Source organism: Tachysurus fulvidraco, chromosome 26 (assembly GCF_022655615.1).
Source record: "Tachysurus fulvidraco isolate hzauxx_2018 chromosome 26, HZAU_PFXX_2.0, whole genome shotgun sequence".
Lineage (NCBI taxonomy): Eukaryota > Metazoa > Chordata > Actinopteri > Siluriformes > Bagridae > Tachysurus > Tachysurus fulvidraco.
Window position 1 is genome coordinate 2,461,983 of NC_062543.1, and position 16,088 is coordinate 2,478,070.

The window sequence follows — 16,088 nt, forward strand, 5'->3', positions numbered from 1 at the left end:
GGACTAAAGATTAGACATGTGACATGAAATTTGTGTAAAGAAAGGAAAAAGAGCGAAAGAATAAATGGACATGAATATATATTTTATAAAATGTGATACTCACCGTAGGTTTGGAGATAGAAAGAGGAATCGGGGGAATGAGATCGATTGGTAAGGGACACTTTGTGTAAAGTAGAAACGTCCATAACAATGAGAGACACGGTCATTACAACAGAGAGCAGAAACCTGAAACTTCAACTCAGATCTCAACGAGAGAGAGAGAGAGAGAGAGAGAGAGAGAGAGAGAGAGAGAGAGAGAGAGAGAGAGAGAGAGAGAGAGAGAGGGAGGACGAGTGAGAGAGAGAGAGGGAGGACGAGTGAGAAAGAGAGAGACTGAGAGACAGAGAGAGAGGGAGTAAGAGAGAGACTGAATGAGAGAGAGAGAGAGACTGAATGAGAAAGAGAGAGAGGGAGTAAGAGAGAAAGAGAGAGAGAAGACAGAGAGACAAAGCTACACCTTAATGACATTGGCAATGAGATAGTACACACTCATTCATTCACTCATTTTCTACCGCTTATCCGAACTACCTCGGGTCACGGGGAGCCTGTGCCTATCTCAGGCGTTATCGGGCATCGAGGCAGGATACACCCTGGACGGAGTGCCAACCCATCACAGGCACACACACACTCTCCTTCACACACACACTACGGACAATTTTCCAGAGATGCCAATCAACCTACCATGCATGTCTTTGGACCGGGGGAGGAAACCGGAGTACGTGGAGGAAACCCCCGAGGCACGGGGAGAACATGCAAACTCCACACACACAAGGCGGAGGTGGGAATCGAACCCACAACCCTGGGTTATTTTATAATAACCATAATGAAATGCTACTGAATTTAAACTAATAAATAAAGTGAGATTTTGAAATAATTGGACACTTTTTCAGTTAAAAACATTATGTTTGGCTATTTAGGTTTTAGCTGAAGAAGGGGGGGCAGAAAAATAGAGGAAAGGGGAGGAAGGAGGGGCAGAGGCTTGATAGAGGAGGCAGATGTTTTTGGTGATGTTGATAGGAAAGAGGGGCACAAGGGGTAGAAAGTGGGGGCTGGGGATGAACAGAGGAAGTAGGGAATGGAATAAGGGAGACTGATAGGGGAAAATAGATGGGCAAGAGGTGAATAGATGGTAGATGGGGTTGGGAAAGGGTTTACAAAAGGTAAACAGAGGGTGGCAAGGGGGATACACGGGGAAAGGGTGAATGGAGGTGGCAAGGGGTGGAAAAAGGGGCACAAGGAGTGAACATAGGGTGGCAGGGGTAAACAGAGGGTGATAGGATAGAGGATAGAGTAGCGGGTGCATGGGGTGGAAAGAGATTGCACTAACTGATGGCTTGATAAAAACAGACATCTTCACATTTTCTCTTTGTGTTACTCATCATTTATATCGTCTAAAGTTGTCCTAAATTCACTTTAGCTGAAAACATGAAGGTGAATCATTTTACACAAAATACAGGGATTCTGTTTGAACGCTGTTTATTTCTTATAACTTCTACAACAGTGACCCCATGTGGTGGTTTGGAATCACAGCTTAAAAACATTTGTCGTAATTCAACACCTTTTTTGTTGTTAGGTTTTAGTGGAGTATTGCAATAATTAATATGTTGATAGTGTTGTCTTTGGTTATTAAACATAAAAAAAAATTCTTTTAATAAATAAAATAAAAAAATACAAACACTGAGAATAAAGAATTTTCCAAAAATCCAAACTTTATCAAGAGCAGCTACAAACACATGAAATATTCTTATAGAAAATGTTGTAGAGCAATTAATAATTCAGAAAATAATTAAATGAAAGGGTTATATTTATAACAAACAAACAAACAAACAAACAAACAAACAAACAAATAAATAAATAAATAAATAAATAAATAAATAGAGTTAGTTTGGTTTGTTTGGTTTTGTTAAAATTTAAACTTTCATTTGGTACCAAATATGAGAATTGCTCTAAAATAACATATTTATATAAATATATAATCCTAAGCAATATATATATATATATATATATCATTTTAAACTCTGACCCTTGGTATAGCCTACAGGCAGGTCAGTATTGAGGCGTTTTTATTAGCATCCGCTAGATGGCGACAGCAACCGTTTTACTCTAACACGACTTTCTGCAGAAGAAGCGCGAGTTGCCCTGGGTAACATAGTTCTGTTGGTTTCCAAACGACTTAAAACTCCCTACCTAGGTGCACTTGTGTAAGGGTTAATCACGTCTGCAGCGCTGCACTACGTAGTGCACTATCGTTCTACATGGAGTCATTTAGAACTCAACCACTCGATTTATGATTTGAGCGTGTTAGCTGACATTTGTGTTTGTAATCCGTTTGTCGTTAATTACGAAAGGTAGGGCTTATATTTTGTGACATAATAATGTTAATTATGTAATTAGGGAGTTAATAAACTATATGACAGTCAGCTTCCTTTTGTTAACTTTACTGAGGCTGACATAACCACACTGTCATCTATTGTGGCTAGTTATTAATTGTTCGTAAATGTTAGCTGAACATAATCGTAAAAGATAGCTCATAACATAAAATTATGCCTGTATGGGATTAATAAATTGTGTGAACATTATTGATTTGACGGATTTATATGAATGTCGACTCACATTTCTGAATAACCGGATGGGAGTCGACTCTATTTTTTATATAATTATTTGGGAGTCGAATCTCATTTCTGAATAACCGGAAGGGAGTCGACTCTATTTTTTATATAATTATTTGGGAGTCGAATCTCATTTCTGAATAACCGGATGGGAGTCGACACTGTTTTTTATATAATTATTTGGGAGTCGAATCTCATTTCCGAATAACCGTTTGGGAGTCGACACTATTTTTTTACATAATTATTTGGGAGTCGAATCTCATTTCTGAATATCAAGTTGGGAGGCGACAATATTTTTTCTATAATTATTTGTATTTATTATTATAATTCTGTTTGCCAGCCTACTTTATTGTAAAATTAGGATAAAACCAACAGAACAGTCTGTCATACAGATTGATCTGAGTCACTCTTATCTTTCTCGTACTATATCTAGAATCATGGAGCTTCTGCCCGTCCTCTGTCCAGAAGATAAACCCAGAGAAAATCAGTGGTACATACATACACACACACACACACACCAGGCTTATTTCCCAACATAATCTGCCACTGCTGTGATTTGGTGCCTTTTTTCCTCTTTAAACCCTGCAGGTATGCTCTAGTGCCCAGAGGTGAAGCTCCTGGACTCAGCGTCGGTCACACCTGCATGTTCATGCCTTCAGCCATCGGGGGAAAAGGGCAGATTGTGATAGTCGGAGGGGCGAATCCAAGCGGCAGCTTTTCACACTCCTTCCTTATAAATCTCGGTAATGTCTCATCATAGTCATAGCCTCAGCGATTGTATGCATTACTGTTCAGGAATTGTATTGGAACATGTTTATAATTCCCATGCGCTCAATGACTCATGACCCTTGAGCAAGGTTTTTATGATGGCTATATAAATAGATTCTACCTTAGATGTACTTCACACATAACATGTGCTAAAACACTTTTGGTTAATTAAGTGTTGGTTAATGACTAATGATCAGTATCAGTGTAATAAATTTTTTTCAGACAGTCATGAATGGGACATTCCAGCTTGGGAAGGCCTACAGTCGAGATATGAACACTGTTGCTTTGTGTCAGAGAGTGACCCTGAGAGTCTGTGGGTGTTCGGAGGAGCTGAACAGAGCGGTAACCGGAACTGCATTCAGGTTGTACACACTACAGGTAATACCTCTACTGTCCTGTGAGTTGGATTTGAACGTAGGTTTTATTACTTAGGAGTGTTTTTATGTTCATTTATACAGACAATGCTAATTGGCGGACCCTGGAGGTGAAAGGGACATGCCCGAGCCCAAGAACATACCACACTAACTCGGCATGCGTCAAAGACAGACTTTTCGTCTTTTCTGGTGGAGAAACAGGGGCCATGCCGGTGACTGACCCCCAGGTTCACGTGTTTAACACAGGTGTCTTTTTTTTTTTTTTGCGTAAAGCTATGTATGTCTGTATATTTATGTGTTTGTCGAGGTTTTATTCACAAATTGCATTCATCTTTAGGAAAACTAATGAAATATTTGAAGTGAAGCTTATCACAAACATATTATCCCTGCTGTACAATTCATTAGTAATGTATAGTAATGTATCAGCTGCTGGACTTTATACACCTTAAATACACAATGCAGTTAATGCAAGGCATAATTCTGTGTTCCGCTTTTTAAAGTAACCTGCACATGGTCACAGTCAGAAATAAAAGGAAAGCCTCCCTCACCACGGCACGGTCATGCGATCGTAGCCGTCGGATCCGTCATCTACGTCCACGGAGGGATGGCAGGAGAGAAATTCCACTCTGATATGTTCTGTCTAGATACAGGTACACAGCTTTACACTTTCTTCCTGTCACACACTGGATAAGTTTAAACAGTTTGTGGTATTTTTATGCCTTAATGTGTTCCTCAGAGAGTATAAAGTGGGAGCGGGTGAAGGCTAAAGGAGACGTTCCTCCAGGAACAGCAGCTCACGCCGCCGTGGCTTTGGGGAGAAATATTTATACTTTCGGAGGGATGACGGCAGACGGAGCGAGCAATTCTATGTACAAGTTTCAGACTGGTATGTAAAAGTGAATAGCTTAATAATATATTCTAATCTTGTAACGTTTACATAATATATTTGCAAAAATACCGTTCGGCTCACAAAGTATTTACAAAGTAAATTTTTATTTAATCGGTAATAAAGCTCAGGTGTAGCTATTTATCATCAAACGTTTCCATGTATTACAGTTATCAGGATAATAAATGAATTTACACAAATGTTAAAGTTTACAGACCCTTTTATTCTGAGCATGTCAAATATACAGAGAGCGATAAGGGTTAAAAAAACTGCACCATGTCTTGTTTGAGTCAGTGAGCGTCAGTGTGTTGATTAAATTACAAAATATTGTACTAGATGCAAAGAAAAGCCTTGACTTACAAGCAGAACCCTATACATACAGTTATACAGAGAAGGCAAATCATATAAACAGCCTTGACAATAATCAAGATTACATTCCTTTTTATCACCACAGATAAACAACGCTGGACTCTGATGAAATTTGAAGGTGACCTTCCACCGAACCGACTGGATCATTCCATGTGCGTTGTGCCTTGGGCAGAAAGGACAGACGCTGGCGTGGATGAGAAAGGAGAAAGCCGTGAGGGCGAAACAAAGCAACTGTGCTTTGTATTCGGAGGCATGGATACTCAGGGGCTCATTTTCAACGATTGTCTAGTCACCGTGTTAACATGATGCTTTTTGACTACTTTTATTTTTTATAATAAACACAAAACTCTTGACAAAACTCTGTGTCTAAATGTATTTAATAATGAATAAAAGGTGAGTAAATTAAAAATATCATCCAAGTAATAATAAAAGAAAGGACTCAAAGCAAGAAATCATTTAGATTAAGGTTTGTTTTTTTTATTGTATTTTAGCACATTTTATTTTACTACATGCACCATTTTAAGTAGCAGTGATCTCACCATGTTAGAAAACTTCTTTTAATACAAAATAAGTAGAAAGTCTCACATTTATTGGTACTCATTATCAGAAAATAAATGTAACATGAAAATCAATTTGAAAAGTCTGGAATTTTTACAGTGAATGATTTAGTAAAAAAGAAAAAAGTAAATTGGCATATTTTATTTCAAGAAGTCTGGCCAATCACAGCTGACACACCAAGTTCACCTAGTTCACATAACGCCATGCAGAGCCTACTTGGGATGTACCTGAAACTATCCAATGATGAGATTTGTAATAAATGTAGTACAGGTTCCATCAGGGATCATATACATGTTTTAGGAACGCCCACCCATAATTTATGGTTGATATGCCTTTACAACCAAATTTATTTTTGTTAGATGATTCAGCCATAACGCTTAATTTACAGGAGTATTAATTGCTTCCGAAAAGACTAATTTTCTACTGGTCATCTAGCATTCTTACATTTGGGATATTTTTATTTCGGAATGTGCCGCAGCCTGATTTCATAAGGAAACATCTGAAAAAAGCTCAACAATAGGACATCTGCTATAGATTTAAGAGATCGGTTTAGTATTCAAATGAAGCTGTGTGTGAAGTGTTGATCCGTGCGTCACTCCTGACCTCAAACATTGCTTTTGTTTTTCTGTTTACAATTAAATAAATCAATAAAAATGAAATGAGAGAAAGTCAAAACATTTTGGTACCAGAACAATGATGACATGAGCAAGTAGTTTTGTATCAAATGTTTATTCCCATGAGGTTTCAGTAGAAACATTACATTTGCCAGATTTAAATAAATAACTTGAGTTTGTGAACAAATGACGTTTGCCCAGGACCCAACACACCCACTTAAGTCTAACCCTTCCCACCCCAGAACTCCTCTCCAACTGCCTGAGAACAGCAGCAAGCCTCAATCCAGGCGAACTAAATCTCCACCTCAGTGAAGAGCAACATCTTACGCTCTCTAAATGCTCCAAGTCCTTTCCAGAAGAAAATCATGGTTTATGGTTGCCCCACCCCTTTATACCTTCCCTCACAATTGTCCATCAAATCCAGCAATTATATACATCCGTACTCTTCACCCCCCAGAGAGGGTAAGTGCATATCGGGGGGCCGATTGGAGGAAAAAAAAAACCAAACAGCTTGAAATGGAATCAAACCATGACCTACAATTCATCCTTCCCTTCATCACCACCCTCTTCTGGTGGTGGACCGCCTGCACTTCCGTACAACTTGCTGACGATTGGTTGGACGATTTCTTCCAGCTCTTTCTTTTTGGCCTGGAAGTCTTCGATCTCAGCATCTTGGTGTGACTCGAGCCACTCAATCTTTTCTTCCACGGCTTTTTCGATGGTCTCCTTGTCCTCAGAAGACAGCTTGCCTCCCAGCTTCTCCTTGTCTCCTATCTGGTTCTTGAGCGAGTAGGCGTAGCTCTCAAGCTCATTGCGGGAATCGATGCGCTCTTTCAACTTCTTGTCTTCGTCAGCAAAGCGTTCAGCGTCGTTTACCATGCGCTCGATGTCTTCGGGTGTCAACCGGTTCTGGTCATTTGTGATGGTGATCTTGTTCTTGTTGCCCGTGCCCTTGTCTTCAGCTGTGACTCGTAGGATACCGTTGACGTCTATTTCAAATGTGACTTCGATCTGAGGAACGCCACGTGGTGCTGGAGGGATGCCGGTGAGGTCAAAGGTGCCCAGAAGGTGGTTGTCTTTCGTCAGAGGGCGCTCACCTGCAGGGAGAAAAAAAAACAAATTCTTAAAAAAAACTTTTAGGGACATGCCAATTTTTTATTTTTTTTAAAGTTCAGTGTAAATAATAATTTTAAAACAACCTTACCTTCATAAACTTTGATGGTGACAGTTGGCTGGTTGTCTGAAGCTGTAGAGAAGATCTGCGACTTCTTGGTGGGCACAACTGTATTCCTGGGGATCAGTTTGGTCATCACACCTCCAACAGTCTCAATACCAAGAGTCAGAGGGCACACGTCCAGAAGAACAATGTTTCCTGTAGATGTGATCAAACATTAGCATAACGTTGCTTTTTAAAAGGAGGGGTTTATCAACAACTTAACTGAGGATTTCCCAAAACTTACCTGTATCCTCCTGTCCAGAAAGCACACCAGCTTGCACAGCTGCTCCGTAAGCCACAGCCTCATCAGGGTTGATGCCTCTGGATGGCTCTTTGCCGTTAAAGAACTCCTTCACCAGCTGCTGGATCTTGGGGATACGAGTGGAGCCACCCACAAGGACAATCTCATGGATTTCAGACTTCTTCAGGTCAGAATCTTCCAGAACTTTCTGCACAGGCTTCATGGTGGAGCGGAACAGATCCTGTGATAAAAAAAGGAAAAATTATAAAAAGGTTTAATAAAATTAAAGCAAGTTTCACAAGCTGAATAAAATATTATGCAGAGACTGCAGAGGAATCTTACCATGTTGAGCTCTTCAAACTTCGCACGGGTGAGAGTTTCAGAGAAGTCCTCACCCTCGAAGAAGGACTCAATCTCAATACGGGCCTGGTGCTGAGAAGACAGTGCTCTCTTGGCCTTCTCGACCTCACGGCGTAGTTTCTGTACAGCGCGGCTGTCCTTACGTACATCCTTTCCAGTCTTTTTCTTGTACAGCTTGATAAAGTGATCCATGACACGCTGGTCAAAGTCTTCACCACCAAGGTGAGTGTCTCCGTTGGTGGCCACCACCTCGAAGACACCGTTATCGATGGTCAGCAGGGACACGTCAAAGGTACCACCACCGAGGTCAAATACCAGGATGTTCTTCTCACCATCCTTCTTGTCCAGACCATAGGCGATAGCAGCAGCAGTTCTACAATAACAAAAATGAAAATCTGAGTATCTCAACGCAATAAATTATATAATACTATACCATTTATAACTTTTCTCAAAGGATTAGAAAATGGGGACGGGCTTACGGCTCATTGATGATTCGCATCACATTCAGACCAGCAATAGTACCGGCATCCTTAGTGGCCTGGCGCTGAGCATCATTGAAGTATGCAGGGACAGTCACCACAGCATGTGTAACCTTTTATTTATTTATTTAAAAAAAAAAAAAAAGTGTCTATTAGTATCCCATGATATGTAATCAGAATCAGATTTATTGGCCAAGTGTGTTGACACACACAAGGAATTTGGTTCCAGCAGTTTGTGACTCAAACTTTACAGACATAAATGACACTATACTATACAAGAAAACAATGCAGATGAGATACAATGTAGACAGAATGGGTATAAAATGAGGATATACGAGGTAGTGAGAGTTGATTATTATTTAAAAGAAAACACACCACAACTTACAGTCTTTCCAAGGTAAGCCTCTGCAGTTTCCTTCATCTTGGTAAGAACCATGGCGGAGATCTCCTCAGGGGCAAAGGTCTTTAACTGCCCAGCTCCAACCTCCACCTGAATATGGGGCTTAGACTTCTTCTCAAGAACCTAGAATCGTTCAAATAAAAATGCCGGTCAAGCACAGGACTTAAACATTTCCACAGTTGAAAACATAGCTAACAGACATAAGCACCCACCTTGAAAGGCAGATATTTGATGTCCTGCTGCACAGTTGAGTCGCCCCATGTACGACCGATTAGCCTCTTGGCATCAAAGACCGTGTTTTCAGGATTTGAGGTGAGCTGGTTCTTGGCGGCGTCGCCGATCAGACGCTCTCCGCCGCTGGTAAAGGCCACATAGGATGGAGTGATGCGGTTACCCTGGTCATTGGCGATGATCTCAACACGGCCATTCTTGAACACGCCAACACTAAATATAAACAAAGCAATTTTAGATACAATTCCTCGAATCAAATAAATATATGCTTGTAGACTTCAATAAGGGAAGCGTCTCAAACTCACCAGGAGTATGTTGTGCCAAGGTCGATGCCCACTACAGTGCCGACATTTTCCTTCTTGTCGTCATCGTCGGCATACGCACAGCCGACCACCAGCAGAAACAGTCCCAGTAATCTCATGTTGGGATCTATATCTGACTTCACCCTGTTAAAAAAATAAAAGTTTAAAACACATGAACTCTATTACAGTAGAAATAACAGCAGGTGCCGCCCTGACATCACGTGGGTTTAGCCATACCGACAGGGGAAAAGAAACGACTCACACACAGGCCAATAAAATTAATATCAAATTCATTTTTAGAAATGCATCCTACCTACTTAACCGTCTACCTACTTAACCGTAAAACGAGCTTCTAAAAAAAAGATGCTTGTAGCAGAACGCAAGGTTTGCATTGCAAAGCTAGCAAAAGGTAGCTACACGATTATAAAACCACCATGTTAGCATGTAAACTACATTAACGCTGCAAAAACACAGCGCTTTATAGTATTACTTAACTGTTAATAATCAAAATACTTCTTTAACGCCGAAAAAACTTTTCTAACTTGCTTTTTTTCCTGACATAAACTATGCTAAGCTATGCTAAGCTACTAGCATGCTAACCCGTTAGCAGTCATGGAAAACGCTAGAATGTGCGCGAGACGAATTTTAAACCGGCTGTTTAACCACATATCAGTACAACACCGATTAAAATAAATTTATTATTATTATTATTATTATTATTATTAAACTATAACCTTTACTTTAGAGCTTTATCATTTTTTTAACTTCAACCACATTTTTCTCATTCTAAAAAAAGTTCAATGTTAAACGTTAATATTTCTACCGATTAGTAATATTAACTTACCGTGAATGTTGTAGAGGATTAAAGTGAATTAATAAGAATCCGTTAATACAGGTTTCTCTGTCTGTTTCTTTACACGGTGTCTCGATCAGTTCTCTTCGTGTCGCGGTGTAAAATAAAACGGGATGAATGACGGCGCCTGTATATAAGCTGTCACCGTTTTCCCGTCGTGGAGGCTCGCGATTGGTCCATGCGCATCTCGTTGGAAGACGCTGATTGGCTGAGACCGGCACGCTGGCCTTTCCTCATTGGCACACGTACCGGTGTGTGTGGCGTCATGAATAGGCGAGTATCTGCGCTGTGATTGGCCAGCGCGTTGGCTATTTTTTTAAAGACCCAGATGAGCTTGGTGTTGCAAATGTTTACGTGAGAACAAACACCAGAAAATGTATGTTTTAGACGTCAAACATACACAATAAACACTGACATAAGTAAAATAAACATTGATATACAACTAATATTGACATATACGATAAATACAATATGATTTACATCCTTAAGGCACTGATACATTATATGTGTGTGAAACCACATAATCTAATACTATCATACAGCTTAGATTAATAAGGCCACAATAAGATATCTAATGATGCCACTTAATCTGCTAGAGTATCATCCTGTTCGATTCGATAATCTCTGATCGATATGCGAACAACTTTGTTTAGAATCTGGTGATGAATTATTATAATGTAGAGAAAGACTGTCAAGTATCAGCTTTACAAATCCTGTTAGCCGTCTAAATTATTCACACATTAGTTTAAAAAATACTAATAATTATTTCCACACGTGTTGTGAATCAATTAATAGTCAATTATACTCATGTGAATCATGTTAAATGAACACAGAGAGAACACTGGGTCAAAGTGAAAGTGTTTCTTATGCAAACACACTGTAAACTAAGTAAACAATAAATCTCGTCCAATCAGAAAATACTTTTTAATTTGGAGTTAACACATTAAATTTCCTGCCAATCAGTAATAACCATCATTCCCAGTGCTCTGATGCAACCAGAAAGAAACATTGACTCATTTAACATCAGAATGATTCGTAGATCCAGAGGACTCAGTTGATGAGTCATGTGTAAAAACATGCATGATGAAAATAAAGCCATTAGAGTGTAATTGTTTGTATAATGTCCTTACTAGTCATTCAATCTGGTCAGGGTAAGTTCAGAGGGAACACCGGGCGCAAAACAGGAATACACAAAGAATAGGACATCCGTAAAAAATTACAGAACACCCTTTATAGTACTAGATATAATTTTAGATTATTCTGCTAAATTAAATCACAATTCAGTAGCAGCACAACATGATTTATTGGTAATAGAGAATCAAAATGGAATTCGATTAGATAAGATTAGATTAGATTAGATTAGATTAGATTGTGCTGTAGAGTAGAAGCTATTGAAGTGTTTTATAAAATAAAAAATAAAAAAGTTTCACTAAAACAAAACATCACAATTCTTACAGATACTTAGACGTACAATGGATATTTAATTGTAATAATTGTAATAATAATAATAATAATAATAATAATAATAATAATAATAATAATAATAATAATAATAATAATATTCTTGTTTGAAAATTGCAAAGTCCTGCATACTTAGATGTATCGTTTCATAGATAAAATCACAGAATAGCATAATAGTACATAGAATAGGAACCTGATGGGACATTGTACAGGACCTTGTGTGAATGATCTGTTACAATCAAAATGAGAACATTATTAGAACACATGGATAAATATTAAATTCTATAGCATAATATAGGACTAGAATTTTAGTATTTTTTCCATTAGGATGACTGTAGTGATACAATATTTGCTGTGTGCTGCTACCTCAGAGCGATCCCAGTTCAATCCTGAGCTCGGGTTGCTGTCTGAGTTTTGTGCCCTCTGGGCTCTTTGATTTCCTTCCACCTCCCAAAACCACACAGGTAGGTCTACTGTCTCTGCTAAATTGCCCCAACATGTGAATAAGTGTGTGTATAATTCTCTGTAATGGACTAGCATCCCATCCAGAGTTTATTCCCACCTCACGCTCAGTATTCCTGGGATAGACTGAATGCAAAAAAAATTAATGCATAAATGACTTTCAGTTGAAGAAATTATTAAAAGAAATCTATGCCGAATTCCCATAGAAAAAGAATTTCCTTGAAAATCGCTTTCTGGTGAAATTAATAGCATTAATAAGCGGATATGATACATTTTCCCTTAGACGGACACAAAGACAGAGATATGGATCTCACAGATACTAAAGACTATAACTCCAACAATGTAAAGGCAATGAATATTTTTGCGAAGAATGGAAGCTGTTTATTGTTATCTGTTTTTGATCCCCCCCCTTATCTGTGCGGCTTAAGGCAGATTTTGAAAATCCATTAATACCTTGATGAATAAGAGCTTCTGACTTGTATGATTACAAGGGATTTGTTGTGGAAATGAATAGGAATGTATAATAGACGGTGTGGCGTATGAGAGACGCTGCATTTCAGTGATAAGGTGTGCTCAAGCTACTCAGTTATGGCTCTCATAACCCGTGCATAGGTGATGTTTAACATCTTGCAGTTTAGGCCATGGACCAGTTAAATCACACCAGGGTTTGTCTCTCTCTCTCTCTCTCTCTCTCTCTCTCTCTCTCTCTCTCTCTCTCTCTCTCTCTCACTCACTCTCACACACACACACACACACACACACACACACACACACACACACACACACACACACACACACACAAACACACTAACCTGAGTATATCCTATTGAAGCACCATGGTCACTTCTGATGCCTGTTATAGCCTCAAAGAATCATAGCTTCTAATGCCAGACAATTTATCTTTCTTCTAAAACCACAACAAGAAGGATTTCTCAGGGCCTTTGCACCCCTCATTTGATACAGTGAAATCTGATTTCATTTCAGGCCAAAGCCAGATTAGCTGAATCTCCTGTTCTCGCTAACACCTTCACAAAACTGCCCAGATTAGATGGGATTTTTTTTTCTTCAGCCACTTTATACTTTTTTTGTGCTTTCTGTATAGGGGGATTATGTTTTGTTTCCTTTCTTTAATCTATCGAGTAAATGGGGGGTTTGACACGAACCACAAGGAGCAGAGACAGAGCGAGAGAGAGAGAGAGAGAGAGAGAGAGAGAGAGAGAGAGAGAGGAAAAAAAGATTCCGTTCTCTATGAAAGTCTGCTTCTTTGGAGTCCCAGAACAGAGGAGCGCAGCAGACCATGGAGATGGATGAAGCTCATGTAGAGAAAAAAACATTCGCCTTCAGCATTGACAGCATCCTGAGCAGAACGTCTGAGAAAAGTGACGAGAACAAACCGAGTACAGCTTCTGACTTAAGACTCCCCAATGAGGATGGACCAGATCTGGAGTCAGGAGCGACTACAAATCCTGTGGAGCCTCTTCATCATGTCTGTGTGTGCTGCTGTTACTGCTCACACTGTGGAGAGATGCTCCAGGCTGATTACCTGCCTGCTATATGTAAGATTCGCTGTTTTATTCTGATTAACTTATTTTCTAGTAGATTTTAAGTTAATTTCAACCTTCCGCTTAGAATAAAATATAATTTCAGCTGTTTCAAATGCTTGTGAACTTGTAAACCCACACCATACACTAGCATCTGTATATAACGTCTGCTCTTGGTTTATTATTATATTTATTGATAACTGTTTAACTCTCATTAGTTTATAAAGGCGGTGCAATTAGTTTTTTGTAGTGAATAATGTTATTGTAGGTAGTTATCTATCGGAAAACTTAAATCTATAAAAGATTTAATGTTAGTTTTAAAAAGTAATCAATACTGTTAAATATGAATAAAATTATATATATATTATATATATATTATATATATATAATATATAATATATATTATATATATTATATAAATATATTGGTGAAGTCGATTATTTAATATATTTTAAACTCTTTCATTTCTCGTATTTCACAGCAATTTGGCAATTTAATCATGAACAGCATGTCTTTTCCTGTTATTGCTTATGACTTAATTTATAAGTTATAAACAGCTGTTTTAACATCATCATTAGTTTGTTAATTCCTTGAACCTTTTTTGTTTAATTTAGAGACGTTTAATGATTCCCCAAACAGGACAATCAAATAACCCTTAAGTGTTCTAATTATGTATATTGAGTCATGTGACATAAAAATGCAAGTAAACTTTATTTATGCACTTTATATAATTTGATCAAGAGTGAATAGAAACTACAAAAAAGTTTATCGTCTATATATAATATAGCCTATTTAATAACTGTACAATTTAGATTGCACTTGTGTTGCATTTCAGCCTGTCAGTTTGCATGGAGCAAGAGAGCACTAACTGAGACAAGCCTGACAGAAGGTCAGAGAAGAGAGAGTTTTGGTCAAATCCAGAAGCGGATCCGGCGTCACCGCACCATATTCACCGAGGAGCAGCTAGACGCTCTGGAGGAGCTGTTTGTACAGAACCAGTATCCAGACATACACACACGTGAGCAGCTTGCTGAGAGGACTCACCTGAGAGAGGAGAGGGTCGAGGTGAGCGCTAGCTACATTCTATATCATACATCATCTTTTGGAATGCTTTACAAAAACAGGGTATGTGTGAAGATTCTGTGAATAATCATGGTGATGTGTGTTTAGGTGTGGTTCAAGAATCGTCGAGCGAAGTGGCGAAGACAGAAAAGACTACAGTTTAGTCTCCATGGGCAGGATGAGTGGAAAAATGTCCTGCATGGTGACTGAAATGCTCTCATATGTTTAGTCAAATACAAAGGTTTTCTTTTTTTTTCCACATAGTGTTTTGAATATGAATTAAAGGATAATACACCACTATTTCACAATATACACTACATTTGCAGACACCTGACCATCACATCCATATAATGGACACCTGACCATCAGATCCACATCCAGCTTCTTCTTTAACCATATAGAATGTCTTTGTCTGCTGTAGCTTTACAATTTCATTTTACTGAAACATATAGACTCAAAACTATTCCAGCGTGACACAAAGTGACCCTGTGCACAAAGCAAGCTCATTGAATACGTAGTGTGTTAAGGTTGAAGTGGAAGAACTCAAGTGTCCCTGACCTCAACACCTTTGAGTTGGATCTCCCTGACCTCGACACCCTCTACAGCAACGCTTCAAAATCGAGTGGAAATTCTTCTCAAGAGAGTCGAGATCATTATAACAGTAAAGCAGAGAATACATTTATTTGCAGGCACATATGGGTATGATGGTGAGGTTTTTTTTTCAAATTGTGTATTTACATGAACTTTAGGATTTTACAAGGATGTTAGGAAACTGTTTAAATAAAACATAGCTGTACACTGAAAGAACACAACTCTTGTATATTAAAAAGATCATACAGTAGGTTGAATAATTAAATATTTAAATCAAGGTTAGAAAGAGAATTGTAAACGTCTGTACTCATTCGTTTTTGGCCATTTTTTTATTATTATCGTCATAGATGAAGAAAAGTGTGAAAAGCAACATATAAAATGTTTTATCAATTTAAAATGTATTTATTTGTCTTTTATAAATGTGAAAACTCTGCTGCAGAACAAACTTTCTTATTATCTTCATTGATTTTTTTTATTATTAATTATTAATTATTATTATTATCAAGTCAAGATTACTCTCTGGTGAAGCATGGAGATGAAATATACTGTATAATGTTCATATGTTTTAACTTTAACCAATAAAATCAAATCTAGAATATTTTACTTTTAAATTTCCTGTGTGTTAAATTTTACAAAAAAAAAAAAGATTCATAAATAATCCAAGCAATAACA

General features: G+C 38.2%; 3 protein-coding genes across 4 annotated transcripts; 2 read left to right on the forward strand and 1 right to left on the reverse strand.

Moving 5' to 3' along the window:
- The first annotated feature begins 2,264 nt into the window (after nt 1-2,264).
- rabepk (Rab9 effector protein with kelch motifs) lies at nt 2,265-5,403 on the forward strand. Of its 2 annotated transcripts, none has more exons than XM_027136690.2 (8): nt 2,265-2,387; nt 3,082-3,138; nt 3,237-3,391; nt 3,639-3,794; nt 3,875-4,036; nt 4,291-4,440; nt 4,527-4,676; nt 5,131-5,403. In XM_027136690.2, the coding sequence occupies exons 2-8, from the start codon at nt 3,086-3,088 to the stop codon at nt 5,349-5,351; spliced, it is 1,047 nt and encodes a 348-aa protein (XP_026992491.2). In that variant the 5' UTR covers nt 2,265-2,387; nt 3,082-3,085; the 3' UTR covers nt 5,352-5,403. The 2 variants fall into 2 exon arrangements, with proteins under 2 accessions (XP_026992491.2, XP_047665178.1); XM_047809222.1 differs by lacking the exon at nt 2,265-2,387 and adding an exon at nt 2,504-2,528.
- Nucleotides 5,404-6,313: 910 nt separating this feature from the next.
- On the reverse strand, nt 6,314-10,445 carry hspa5 (heat shock protein 5). Its single transcript, XM_047809221.1, has 9 exons — nt 10,291-10,445; nt 9,450-9,590; nt 9,126-9,357; nt 8,899-9,036; nt 8,514-8,626; nt 8,017-8,407; nt 7,678-7,915; nt 7,422-7,589; nt 6,314-7,314 (listed from the first exon to the last, which is right to left on the reverse strand). Exons 2-9 carry the CDS (start codon nt 9,563-9,565, stop codon nt 6,752-6,754), a joined length of 1,959 nt encoding a protein of 652 aa, XP_047665177.1. The 5' UTR covers nt 9,566-9,590; nt 10,291-10,445; the 3' UTR covers nt 6,314-6,751.
- Nucleotides 10,446-12,967: 2,522 nt separating this feature from the next.
- Nucleotides 12,968-15,491, forward strand: LOC113636576 (homeobox protein goosecoid-2). The gene is made up of 3 exons (XM_027136756.2): nt 12,968-13,778; nt 14,599-14,828; nt 14,934-15,491. Exons 1-3 carry the CDS (start codon nt 13,520-13,522, stop codon nt 15,033-15,035), a joined length of 591 nt encoding a protein of 196 aa, XP_026992557.1. The 5' UTR covers nt 12,968-13,519; the 3' UTR covers nt 15,036-15,491.
- Nucleotides 15,492-16,088: the final 597 nt, after the last annotated feature.